Source organism: Salmo salar, chromosome ssa13, assembly GCF_905237065.1.
Source record: "Salmo salar chromosome ssa13, Ssal_v3.1, whole genome shotgun sequence".
NCBI lineage: Eukaryota > Metazoa > Chordata > Actinopteri > Salmoniformes > Salmonidae > Salmo > Salmo salar.
The window spans coordinates 3983723-3997207 of NC_059454.1; the positions used below are offsets into that span (position 1 = coordinate 3983723).

At 52.3% G+C, this 13485-nt stretch overlaps 1 protein-coding gene across 1 annotated transcript in view; it reads right to left on the bottom strand.

Annotated features, from left to right (window-relative positions):
- Positions 1–13485, bottom strand: part of LOC106593269 (plasma membrane calcium-transporting ATPase 3) — a 373049-nt gene that overhangs the window by 86582 nt on the left and 272982 nt on the right. The window contains exon 18 of the mRNA XM_045692819.1: positions 817–874. Within this exon, the coding sequence (XP_045548775.1) occupies positions 817–874 (58 nt within the window). The remainder of the gene's footprint in view (positions 1–816; positions 875–13485) is intronic.

The window sequence follows — 13485 nt, forward strand, 5'->3', positions numbered from 1 at the left end:
TTAAATGCAGTCTTAAATAACCGCCTGCCCTTTTAATAGCCAGGAATCGGCACATATTTCAGCAAATGCATGCCTGTTTTAATAGCAAGGCCTGTTTTAATAGCAAGGCCTGTTTTAATAGCCAGGCCTGTTTTAATAGCCAGGCATGTTTTAATAGTAGGGCCTGTTTTAATAGCCAGGCCTGTTTTAATAGCAAGGCCTGTTTTAATAGCCAGGCCTGTTTTAATAGCCAGGCCTGTTTTAATAGCAAGGCCTGTTTTAATAGCCAGGCTTGTTTTAATAGCAAGGCCTGTTTTAATAGCCAGGCCTGTTTTAATAGCCAGGCATTTTTTAATAGCCAGGCATGTTTTAATAGCCAGGCCTGTTTTAATAGCCAGGCCTGTTTTAATAGCCAGGCATCGGCCTGTTTCAAATAAACACCCGGTCTAAATGTATTGTTTACGAGGTTACCATGGACACAGCTCTGATATTACCACGATCATGCGCATTAAAATATATATATTTTTTCATTCTGTCATCGTTGCTAGCCATGGCGCCAACAAAACGAAAACATCAACGGTAACTCTCGCCATGGTGCTGAAGCAGGAAATCAGAGGTGTATGATAGGCAGCCATGGGATTTGTTATGATGTTTAGTGTTTTCAACATGTTATTACGTTTATACTGGTCATACTGGTCACAGTAAACCGTGCGGTAGTCTTTCCCACCTGATATGATGTTTAAGGAAATAGGCACCTGGCTCAAATAAAAAAGTAGCCTGTCTCTAATAAGCGCTGGCTGTGTTCGTAAATCATAGCGTGATAAACACATTACAAACCTGTGACCATCCTTACGCAGATGCCCGCTTTCTGACACTTACGAATTGCATCAGGCACCTGAGAGAGAAAGAGCGAGAGAGAGAGAGCGATAGAGAGAGTGAGAGGGATAGAGAGAGAGAAAGGGCGAGAGAGAGATAGAGAGAGTGAGAGAGAGGGATAGAGAGAGAGAGAGAGGGATAGAGAGAGAGCGAGAGGGATAGAGAGAGCGAGAGGGATAGGGAGAGAGAGAGAGGGATAGGGAGAGAGAGAGAAAGGGATACAGAGGAAGAGAGAGAGAGAGAGGGAGAGAGGCCGAGAGAGGAGAGAGAGGGAGAGAGAGAGGGAGAGAGGGCGAGAGAGGAGAGAGAGGAGAGAGAGGGAGAGAAGGCGAGAGAGAGAAGGAGAGAGGGAGAGTTACTCACAAACAAGAAGAAATCCAGACATAAGAGAGAGAGAGAGAGATAATTACACCAGGAGGGTTAGGGTTAGACTGGGGGCGCCAACTCACAACCCTCTGCACCTTACAGTACCATAACACCGACTCTACCTCAGGTCGTACAGGGTTAGGGTTAGGGTTAGACTGGGGGCGCCAACTCACAACCCTCTGCACCTTACAGTACCATAACACCCACTCTACCTCAGGTCGTACAGGGTTAGGGTTAGGGTTAGGGTTAGACTGGGGGCGCCAACTCACAACCCTCTGCACCTTACAGTACCATAACACCCTCTCTACCTCAGGTCGTACAGGGTTAGGGTTAGGGTTAGACTGGGGGCGCCAACTCACAACCCTCTGCACCTTACAGTACCATAACACCCACTCTACCTCAGGTCGTACAGGGTTAGGGTTAGGGTTAGGGTTAGACTGGGGGCGTCAACTCACAACCCTCTGCACCTTACAGTACCATAACACCCACTCTACCTCAGGTCGTACAGGGTTAGTGTTAGGCTTAGACTGGGGGCGCCAACTCACAACCCTCTGCACCTTACAGTACCATAACACCCACTCTACCTCAGGTCACACAGGGTTAGGGTTAGGGTTAGACTGGGGGTGCCAACTCACAACCCTCTGCACCTTACAGTACCATAACACCGACTCTACCTCAGGTCGTACAGGGTTATGGTTAGGGTTAGACTGGGGGCGCCAACTCACAACCCTCTTCACCTTACAGTACCATAACACCGACTCTACCTCAGGTCGTACAGGATTAGGGTTAGGGTTAGACTGGGGGCGCCAACTCAAAACCCTCTACACCTTACAGTACCATAACACCCACTCTACCTCAGGTCATACAGGGTTAAGGTTAGGGTTAGACTGGGGGTGCCAACTCACAACCCTCTGCACCTTACAGTACCATAACACCGACTCTACCTCAGGTCGTACAGGGTTAGGGTTAGGGTTAGACTGGGGGCGCCAACTCACAACCCTCTGCACCTTACAGTACCATAACACCCACTCTACCTCAGGTCGTACAGGGTTAGGGTTAGGGTTAGGGTTAGACTGGGGGCGTCAACTCACAACCCTCTGCACCTTAACGTACCATAACACCCACTCTACCTCAGGTCGTACAGGGTTAGGGTTAGGCTTAGACTGGGGGCGCCAACTCACAACCCTCTGCACCTTACAGCACCATAACACCCACTCTACCGCAGGTCGTACAGGGTTATGGTTAGGGTTAGACTGGGGGCGCCTACTCACAACCCTCTGCACCTTACAGTACCATAACACCGACTCTACCTCAGGTCGTACAGGATTAGGGTTAGGGTTAGTCCGGGGGCGCCAACTCAAAACCCTCTGCACCTTACAGTACCATAACACCAACTCTACCTCAGATCGTACAGGGTTAGGGTTAGGGTTAGACTGGGGGCGCCAACTCACAACCCTCTGCACCTTACAGTACCATAACACCGACTCTACCTCAGGTCGTACAGGGTTATGGTTAGGGTTAGACTGGGGGCGCCAACTCACAACCCTCTGCACCTTACAGTACCATAACACCGACTCTACCTCAGGTCGTACAGGATTAGGGTTAGGGTTAGACTGGGGGCTCCAACTCAAAACCCTCTGCACCTTACAGTACCATAACACCCACTCTACCTCAGGTCGTACAGGGTTAGGGTTAGGGTTAGGGTTAGACTGGGGGCGCCAACTCAAAACCCTCTGCACCTTACAGTACCATAACACCCACTCTACCTCAGGTCGTACAGGGTTAGGGTTAGGGTTAGGGTTAGACTGGGGGCGCCAACTCACAACCCTCTGCACCTTACAGTACCATAACACCCTCTCTACCTCAGGTCGTACAGGGTTAGGGTTAGGGTTAGACTGGGGGCGCCAACTCACAACCCTCTGCACCTTACAGTACCATAACACCCACTCTACCTCAGGTCGTACAGGGTTAGGGTTAGGGTTACGGTTAGACTGGGGGCGTCAACTCACAACCCTCTGCACCTTACAGTACCATAACACCCACTCTACGTCAGGTCGTACAGGGTTAGTGTTAGGCTTAGACTGGGGGCGCCAACTCACAACCCTCTGCACCTTACAGTACCATAACACCCACTCTACCTCAGGTCGTACAGGGTTAGGGTTAGGGTTAGACTGGGGGTGCCAACTCACAACCCTCTGCACCTTACAGTACCATAACACCGACTCTACCTCAGGTCGTACAGGGTTAGGGTTAGGGTTAGGGTTAGACTGGGGGCGCCAACTCACAACCCTCTGCACCTTACAGTACCATAACACCCACTCTACCTCAGGTCGTACAGGGTTAGGGTTAGGGTTAGGGTTAGACTGGGGGCGCCAACTCACAACCCTCTGCACCTTACTGTCCCATAACACCCACTCTACCTCAGGTTGTACAGGGTTAGGGTTAGGGTTAGGGTTAGACTGGGGGAGCCAACTCACAACCCTCTGCACCTTACAGTACCATAACACCCACTCTACCTCAGGTCGTACAGGGTTAGGGTTAGGGTTAGACTGGGGGCGCCAACTCACAACCCTCTGCACCTTACAGTACCATAACACCGACTCTACCTCAGGTCGTACAGGGTTAGGGTTAGGGTTAGACTGGGGGCGCCAACTCACAACCCTCTGCACCTTACAGTACCATAACACCCACTCTACCTCAGGTCGTACAGGGTTAGGGTTAGGGTTAGGGTTAGACTGGGGGCGCCAACTCACAACCCTCTGCACCTTACAGTACCACAACACCCACTCTACCTCAGGTCGTACAGGGTTAGGGTTAGGGTTAGACTGGGGGCACCAACTCACAACCCTCTGCACCTTACAGTACCATAACACCCACTCTACCTCAGGTCGTACAGGGTTAGGGTTAGGCTTAGACTGGGGGCGCCAACTCACAACCCTCTGCACCTTACAGTACCATAACACCCACTCTACCTCAGGTCGTACAGGGTTAGGGTTAGGGTTAGGGTTAGACTGGGGGCGCCAACTCACAACCCTCTACACCTTACAGTACCATAACACCGACTCTACCTCAGGTCGTACAGGATTAGGGTTAGGGTTAGACTGGGGGCGCCAACTCAAAACCCTCTGCACCTTACAGTACCATAACACCAACTCTACCTCAGATCGTACAGGGTTAGGGTTAGGGTTAGACTGGGGGCGCCAACTCACAACCCTCTGCACCTTACAGTACCATAACACCGACTCTACCTCAGGTCGTACAGGGTTATGGTTAGGGTTAGACTGGGGGCGCCAACTCACAACCCTCTGCACCTTACAGTACCATAACACCGACTCTACCTCAGGTCGTACAGGATTAGGGTTAGGGTTAGACTGGGGGCGCCAACTCAAAACCCTCTGCACCTTACAGTACCATAACACCCACTCTACCTCAGGTCGTACAGGGTTAGGGTTAGGGTTAGGGTTAGACTGGGGGCGCCAACTCAAAACCCTCTGCACCTTACAGTACCATAACAACCACTCTACCTCAGGTCGTACAGGGTTAGGGTTAGGGTTAGGGTTAGGGTTAGGGTTAGACTGGGGGCGCCAACTCACAACCCTCTGCACCTTATAGTACCATAACACCCACTCTAGCTCAGGTCGTACAGGGTTAGGGTTAGGGTTAGGGTTAGACTGGGGGCGTCAACTCACAACCCTCTGCACCTTACAGTACCATAACAACCACTCTACCTCAGGTCGTACAGGGTTAGGGTTAGGCTTAGACTGGGGGCGCCAACTCACAATCCTCTGCACCTTACAGTACCATAACACCCACTCTTCCTCAGGTCATACAGGGTTAGGGTTAGGGTTAGGGTTAGACTGGGGGTGCCAACTCACAACCCTCTGCACCTTACAGTACCATAACACCGACTCTACCTCAGGTCGTACAGGGTTATGGTTAGGGTTAGACTGGGGGCGCCAACTCACAACCCTCTGCACCTTACAGTACCATAACATCGACTCTACCTCAGGTCGTACAGGATTAGGGTTAGGGTTAGACTGGGGGCGCCAACTCAAAACCCTCTGCACCTTACAGTACCATAACACCCACTCTGCCTCAGGTCGTACAGGGTTAGGGTTAGGGTTAGGGTTAGACTGGGGGCGCCAACTCACAACCCTCTGCATCTTATAGTACCATAACACCCACTCTACCTCAGGTCGTACAGGGTTAGGGTTAGGTTTAGGGTTAGACTAGGGGCGCCAACTCACAACCCTCTGCACCTTACAGTACCATAACACCCACTCTACCTCAGGTCGTACAGGGTTAGGGTTAGGGTTAGGGTTTGACTGGGGGCGCCAACTCACAACCCTCTGCACCTTACAGTAACATATCACCCACTCTACCTCAGGTCGTACAGGGTTAGGGTTAGGGTTAGACTGGGGGCATCAACTCACAACCCTCTGCACCTTACAGTACCATAACACCCACTCTACCTCAGGTCGTACAGGGTTATGGTTAGGGTTAGACTGGGGGCGCCAACTCACAACCCTCTGCACCTTACAGTACCATAACACCGACTCTACCTCAGGTCGTACAGGATTAGGGTTAGGGTTAGACTGGGGGTGCCAACTCAAAACCCTCTGCACCTTACAGTACCATAACACCCACTCTACCTCAGGTCGTACAGGGTTAGGGTTAGGGTTAGGGTTAGACTGGGGGCGCCAACTCACAACCCTCTGCATCTCATAGTACCATAACACCCACTCTACCTCAGGTCGTACAGGGTTAGGGTTAGGTTTAAGGTTAGACTAGGGGCGCCAACTCACAACCCTCTGCACCTTACAGTACCATAACACCCACTCTACCTCAGGTCGTACAGGGTTAGGGTTAGGGTTAGGGTTAGACTGGGGGCGCCAACTCACAACCCTCTGCACCTTACAGTACCATAACACCCACTCTACCTCAGGTCGTACAGGGTTAGGGTTAGGCTTAGACTGGGGGCGCCAACTCACAACCCTCTGCACCTTACAGTACCATAACACCGACTCTACCTCAGGTCGTACAGGGTTAGGGTTAGGGTTACACTGGGGGCGCCAACTCACAACCCTCTGCACCTTACAGTACCATAACACCCACTCTACCTCAGGTCGTACAGGGTTAGGGTTAGGGTTAGGGTTAGACTGGGGGCGCCAACTCACAACCCTCTGCACCTTACAGTACCATAACACCGACTCTACCTCAGGTCGTACAGGGTTAGGGTTAGGCTTAGACTGGGGGCGCCAAGTCACAACCCTCTGCACCTTACAGTACCATAACACCCACTCTTCCTCAGGTCATACAGGGTTAGGGTTAGGGTTAGGGTTAGACTGGGGGTGCCAACTCACAACCCTCTGCACCTTACAGTACCATAACACCCACTCTTCCTCAGGTCATACAGGGTTAGGGTTAGGGTTAGGGTTAGACTGGGGGTGCCAACTCACAACCCTCTGCACCTTACAGTACCATAACACCGACTCTACCTCAGGTCGTACAGGGTTATGGTTAGGGTTAGACTGGGGGCGCCAACTCACAACCCTCTGCACCTTACAGTACCATAACATCGACTCTACCTCAGGTCGTACAGGATTAGGGTTAGGGTTAGACTGGGGGCGCCAACTCAAAACCCTCTGCACCTTACAGTACCATAACACCCACTCTACCTCAGGTCGTACAGGGTTAGGGTTAGGGTTAGGGTTAGACTGGGGGCGCCAACTCACAACCCTCTGCATCTTATAGTACCATAACACCCACTCTACCTCAGGTCGTACAGGGTTAGGGTTAGGTTTAGGGTTAGACTAGGGGCGCCAACTCACAACCCTCTGCACCTTACAGTACCATAACACCCACTCTACCTCAGGTCGTACAGGGTTAGGGTTAGGGTTAGGGTTAGGGTTTGACTGGGGGCGCCAACTCACAACCCTCTGCACCTTACAGTAACATATCACCCACTCTACCTCAGGTCGTACAGGGTTAGGGTTAGGGTTAGACTGGGGGCATCAACTCACAACCCTCTGCACCTTACAGTACCATAACACCCACTCTACCTCAGGTCGTACAGGGTTATGGTTAGGGTTAGACTGGGGGCGCCAACTCACAACCCTCTGCACATTACAGTACCATAACACCGACTCTACCTCAGGTCGTACAGGATTAGGGTTAGGGTTAGACTGGGGGTGCCAACTCAAAACCCTCTGCACCTTACAGTACCATAACACCCACTCTACCTCAGGTCGTACAGGGTTAGGGTTAGGGTTAGACTGGGGGCGCCAACTCACAACCCTCTGCATCTTATAGTACCATAACACCCACTCTACCTCAGGTCGTACAGGGTTAGGGTTAGGTTTAAGGTTAGACTAGGGGCGCCAACTCACAACCCTCTGCACCTTACAGTACCATAACACCCACTCTACCTCAGGTCGTACAGGGTTAGGGTTAGGGTTAGGGTTAGACTGGGGGCGCCAACTCACAACCCTCTGCACCTTACAGTACCATAACACCCACTCTACCTCAGGTCGTACAGGGTTAGGGTTAGGGTTAGGGTTAGACTGGGGGCGCCAACTCACAACCCTCTGCATCTTATAGTACCATAACACCCACTCTACCTCAGGTCGTACAGGGTTAGGGTTAGGTTTAGGGTTAGACTAGGGGCGCCAACTCACAACCCTCTGCACCTTACAGTACCATAACACCCACTCTACCTCAGGTCGTACAGGGTTAGGGTTAGGCTTAGACTGGGGGCGCCAACTCACAACCCTCTGCACCTTACAGTACCATAACACCGACTCTACCTCAGGTCGTACAGGGTTAGGGTTAGGGTTAGACTGGGGGCGCCAACTCACAACCCTCTGCACCTTACAGTACCATAACACCCACTCTACCTCAGGTCGTACAGGGTTAGGGTTAGGGTTAGGGTTAGACTGGGGGCGTCAACTCACAACCCTCTGCACCTTACAGTACCATAACACCCACTCTACCTCAGGTCGTACAGGGTTAGGGTTAGGCTTAGACTGGGGGCGCCAACTCACAACCCTCTGCACCTTACAGTACCATAACACCCACTCTACCTCAGATCGTACAGGGTTAGGGTTAGGGTTAGACTGGGGGCGCCAACTCACAACCCTCTACACCTTACAGTACCATAACACCGACTCTACCTCAGGTCGTACAGGGTTATGGTTAGGGTTAGACTGGGGGCGCCTACTCACAACCCTCTGCACCTTACAGTACCATAACACCGACTCTACCTCAGGTCGTACAGGATTAGGGTTAGGGTTAGACTGGGGGCGCCAACTCAAAACCCTCTGCACCTTACAGTACCATAACACCAACTCTACCTCAGATCGTACAGGGTTAGGGTTAGGGTTAGACTGGGGGCGCCAACTCACAACCCTCTGCACCTTACAGTACCATAACACCGACTCTACCTCAGGTCGTACAGGGTTATGGTTAGGGTTAGACTGGGGGCGCCAACTCACAACCCTCTGCACCTTATAGTACCATAACACCCACTCTACCTCAGGTCGTACAGGGTTAGGGTTAGGTTTAAGGTTAGACTAGGGGCGCCAACTCACAACCCTCTGCACCTTACAGTACCATAACACCCACTCTACCTCAGGTCGTACAGGGTTAGGGTTAGGGTTAGGGTTAGACTGGGGGCACCAACTCACAACCCTCTGCACCTTACAGTACCATAACACCCACTCTACCTCAGGTCGTACAGGGTTAGGGTTAGGGTTAGGGTTAGACTGGGGCGCCAACTCACAACCCTCTGCATCTTACAGTACCATAACACCCACTCTACCTCAGGTCGTACAGGGTTAGGGTTAGGCTTAGACTGGGGGCGCCAACTCACAACCCTCTGCACCTTACAGTACCATAACACCCACTCTACCTCAGGTCGTACAGGGTTAGGGTTAGGGTTAGGCTTAGACTGGGGGTGCCAACTCACAACCCTCTGCACCTTACAGTACCATAACACCGACTCTACCTCAGGTCGTACAGGGTTAGGGTTAGGGTTAGACTGGGGGCGCCAACTCACAACCCTCTGCACCTTACAGTACCATAACACCGACTCTACCTCAGGTCGTACAGGATTAGGGTTAGGGTTAGACTGGGGGCGTCAACTCAAAACCCTCTGCACCTTACAGTACCATAACACCCACTCTACCTCAGGTCGTACAGGGTTAGGGTTAGGGTTAGGGTTAGACTGGGGGCGCCAACTCACAACCCTCTGCATCTTACAGTACCATAACACCCACTCTACCTCAGGTCGTACAGGGTTAGGGTTAGGTTTAGGGTTAGACTAGGGGCGCCAACTCACAACCCTCTGCACCTTACAGTACCATAACACCCACTCTACTTCAGGTCGTACAGGGTTAGGGTTAGGGTTAGGGTTAGACTGGGGGCGCCAACTCACAACCCTCTGCACCTTACAGTACCATAACACCCACTCTACCTCAGGTCGTTAGGGTTAGGGTTAGGGTTAGACTGGGGGCGCCAACTCACAACCCTCTGCACCTTACAGTACCATAACACCCACTCTACCTCAGGTCGTACAGGGTTAGGGTTATGGTTAGGGTTAGACTGGGGGCGCCAACTCACAACCCTCTGCACCTTACAGTACCATAACACCGACTCTACCTCAGGTCGTACAGGGTTATGGTTAGGGTTAGACTGTGGGGCGCCAACTCACAACCCTCTGCACCTTACAGTACCATAGCACCGACTCTACCTCAGGTCGTACAGGATTAGGGTTAGGGTTAGACTGGGGGCGCCAACTCAAAACCCTCTGCACCTTACAGTACCATAACACCCACTCTACCTCAGGTCGTACAGGGTTAGGGTTAGGGTTAGGGTTAGACTGGGGGCGCCAACTCACAACCCTCTGCACCTTACAGTACCATAACACCCACTCTACCTCAGGTCGTACAGGGTTAGGGTTAGGGTTAGGGTTAGACTAGGGACGCCAACTCACAACCCTCTGCACCTTACAGTACCATAACACCCACTCTACCTCAGGTCGTACAGGGTTAGGGTTAGGGTTAGACTGGGGGCGCCAACTCACAACCCTCTGCACCTTACAGTACCATAACACCCACTCTACCTCAGGTCGTACAGGGTTAGGGTTAGGGTTAGGGTTAGACTGGGGGCGCCAACTCACAACCCTCTGCACCTTACAGTACCATAACACCCACTCTACCTCAGGTCTTACAGGGTTAGGGTTAGGGTTAGACTGGGGGCGCCAACTCACAACCCTCTGCACCTTACAGTACCATAACACCCACTCTACCTCAGGTCGTACAGGGTTAGGGTTAGGGTTAGACTGGGGGCGCCAACTCACAACCCTCTGCACCTTACAGTACCATAACACCCACTCTACCTCAGGTCGTACAGGGTTAGGGTTAGGGTTAGACTGGGGGCGCCAACTCACAACACTCTGCACCTTACAGTACCATAACACCGACTCTACCTCAGGTCGTACAGGGTTAGGGTTAGGGTTAGACTGGGGGCGCCAACTCACAACCCTCTGCACCTTACAGTACCATAACACCCACTCTACCTCAGGTCGTACAGGGTTATGGTTAGGGTTAGACTGGGGGCGCCATCTCACAACCCTCTGCATCTTACAGTACCATAACACCCGACTCTACCTCAGGTCGTACAGGGTTATGGTTAGGGTTAGACTGGGGGCGCCAACTCACAACCCTCTGCACCTTACAGTACCATAACACCCACTCTACTTCAGGTCGTACAGGGTTAGGGTTAGGGTTAGGGTTAGACTGGGGGCGCCAACTCACAACCCTCTGCACCTTACAGTACCATTACACCCACTCTACCTCAGGTCGTACAGGGTTAGGGTTAGGGTTAGACTGGGGGCGCCAACTCACAACCCTCTGCACCTTACAGTACCATAACACCCACTCTACCTCAGGTCGTACAGGGTTAGGGTTATGGTTAGGGTTAGACTGGGGCGCCAACTCACAACCCTCTGCACCTTACAGTACCATAACACCGACTCTACCTCAGGTCGTACAGGGTTATGGTTAGGGTTAGACTGTGGGCGCCAACTCACAACCCTCTGCACCTTACAGTACCATAACACCGACTCTACCTCAGGTCGTACAGGATTAGGGTTAGGGTTAGACTGGGGGCGGCAACTCAAAACCCTCTGCACCTTACAGTACCATAACACCCACTCTACCTCAGGTCGTACAGGGTTAGGGTTAGGGTTAGGGTTAGACTGGGGGCGCCAACTCACAACCCTCTGCACCTTATAGTACCATAACACCCACTCTACCTCAGGTCGTACAGGGTTAGGGTTAGGGTTAGGGTTAGACTGGGGACGCCAACTCAAAACCCTCTGCACCTTACAGTACCATAACACCCACTCTACCTCAGGTCGTACAGGGTTAGGGTTAGGGTTAGACTGGGGGCGCCAACTCACAACCCTCTGCACCTTACAGTACCATAACACCCACTCTACCTCAGGTCGTACAGGGTTAGGGTTAGGGTTAGGGTTAGACTGGGGGCGCCAACTCACAACCCTCTGCACCTTACAGTACCATAACACCCACTCTACCTCAGGTCGTACAGGGTTAGGGTTAGGGTTAGACTGGGGGCGCCAACTCACAACCCTCTGCACCTTACAGTACCATAACACCCACTCTACCTCAGGTCGTACAGGGTTAGGGTTAGGGTTAGACTGGGGGCGCCAACTCAAAACCCTCTGCACCTTACAGTACCATAACACCAACTCTACCTCAGGTCGTACAGGGTTAGGGTTAGGGTTAGACTGGGGGCGCCAACTCACAACACTCTGCACCTTACAGTACCATAACACCGACTCTACCTCAGGTCGTACAGGGTTATGGTTAGGGTTAGACTGGGGGCGCCAACTCACAACCCTCTGCACCTTACAGTACCATAACACCGACTCTACCTCAGGTCGTACAGGGTTATGGTTAGGGTTAGACTGGGGGCGCCAACTCACAACCCTCTGCACCTTACAGTACCATAACACCCACTGTACCTCAGGTCGTACAGGGTTAGGGTTAGGGTTAGGGTTAGACTGGGGGCGCCAACTCACAACCCTCTGCACCTTACAGTACCATAACACCCACTCTACCTCAGGTCGTACAGGGTTAGGGTTAGGGTTAGGGTTAGACTGGGGGCGCCAACTCACAACCCTCTGCACCTTACAGTACCATAACACCCACTCTACCTCAGGTCGTACAGGGTTAGGGTTAGGGTTAGGGTTAGACTGGGGGCGTCAACTCACAACCCTCTGCACCTTACAGTACCATAACACCGACTCTACCTCAGGTCGTACAGGGTTATGGTTAGGGTTAGACTGTGGGCGCCAACTCACAACCCTCTGCACCTTACAGTACCATAACACCGACTCTACCTCAGGTCGTACAGGATTAGGGTTAGGGTTAGACTGGGGGCGGCAACTCAAAACCCTCTGCACCTTACAGTACCATAACACCCACTCTACCTCAGGTCGTACAGGGTTAGGGTTAGGGTTAGGGTTAGACTGGGGGCGCCAACTCACAACCCTCTGCACCTTATAGTACCATAACACCCACTCTACCTCAGGTCGTACAGGGTTAGGGTTAGGGTTAGGGTTAGACTAGGGACGCCAACTCACAACCCTCTGCACCTTACAGTACCATAACACCCACTCTACCTCAGGTCATACAGGGTTAGGGTTAGGGTTAGACTGGGGCGCCAACTCACAACCCTCTGCACCTTACAGTACCATAACACCCACTCTACCTCAGGTCGTACAGGGTTAGGGTTAGGGTTAGGGTTAGACTGGGGGCGCCAACTCACAACCCTCTGCACCTTACAGTACCATAACACCCACTCTACCTCAGGTCTTACAGGGTTAGGGTTAGGGTTAGACTGGGGCGCCAACTCACAACCCTCTGCACCTTACAGTACCATAACACCCACTCTACCTCAGGTCGTACAGGCTTAGGGTTAGGGTTAGACTGGGGGCGCCAACTCACAACCCTCTACACCTTACAGTACCATAACACCCACTCTACCTCAGGTCGTACAGGGTTAGGGTTAGGCTTAGACTGGGGGCGCCAACTCAAAACACTCTGCACCTTACAGTACCATAACACCGACTCTACCTCAGGTCGTACAGGGTTAGGGTTAGGGTTAGACTGGGGGCGCCAACTCACAACCCTCTGCACCTTACAGTACCATAACACCGACTCTACCTCAGGTCGTACA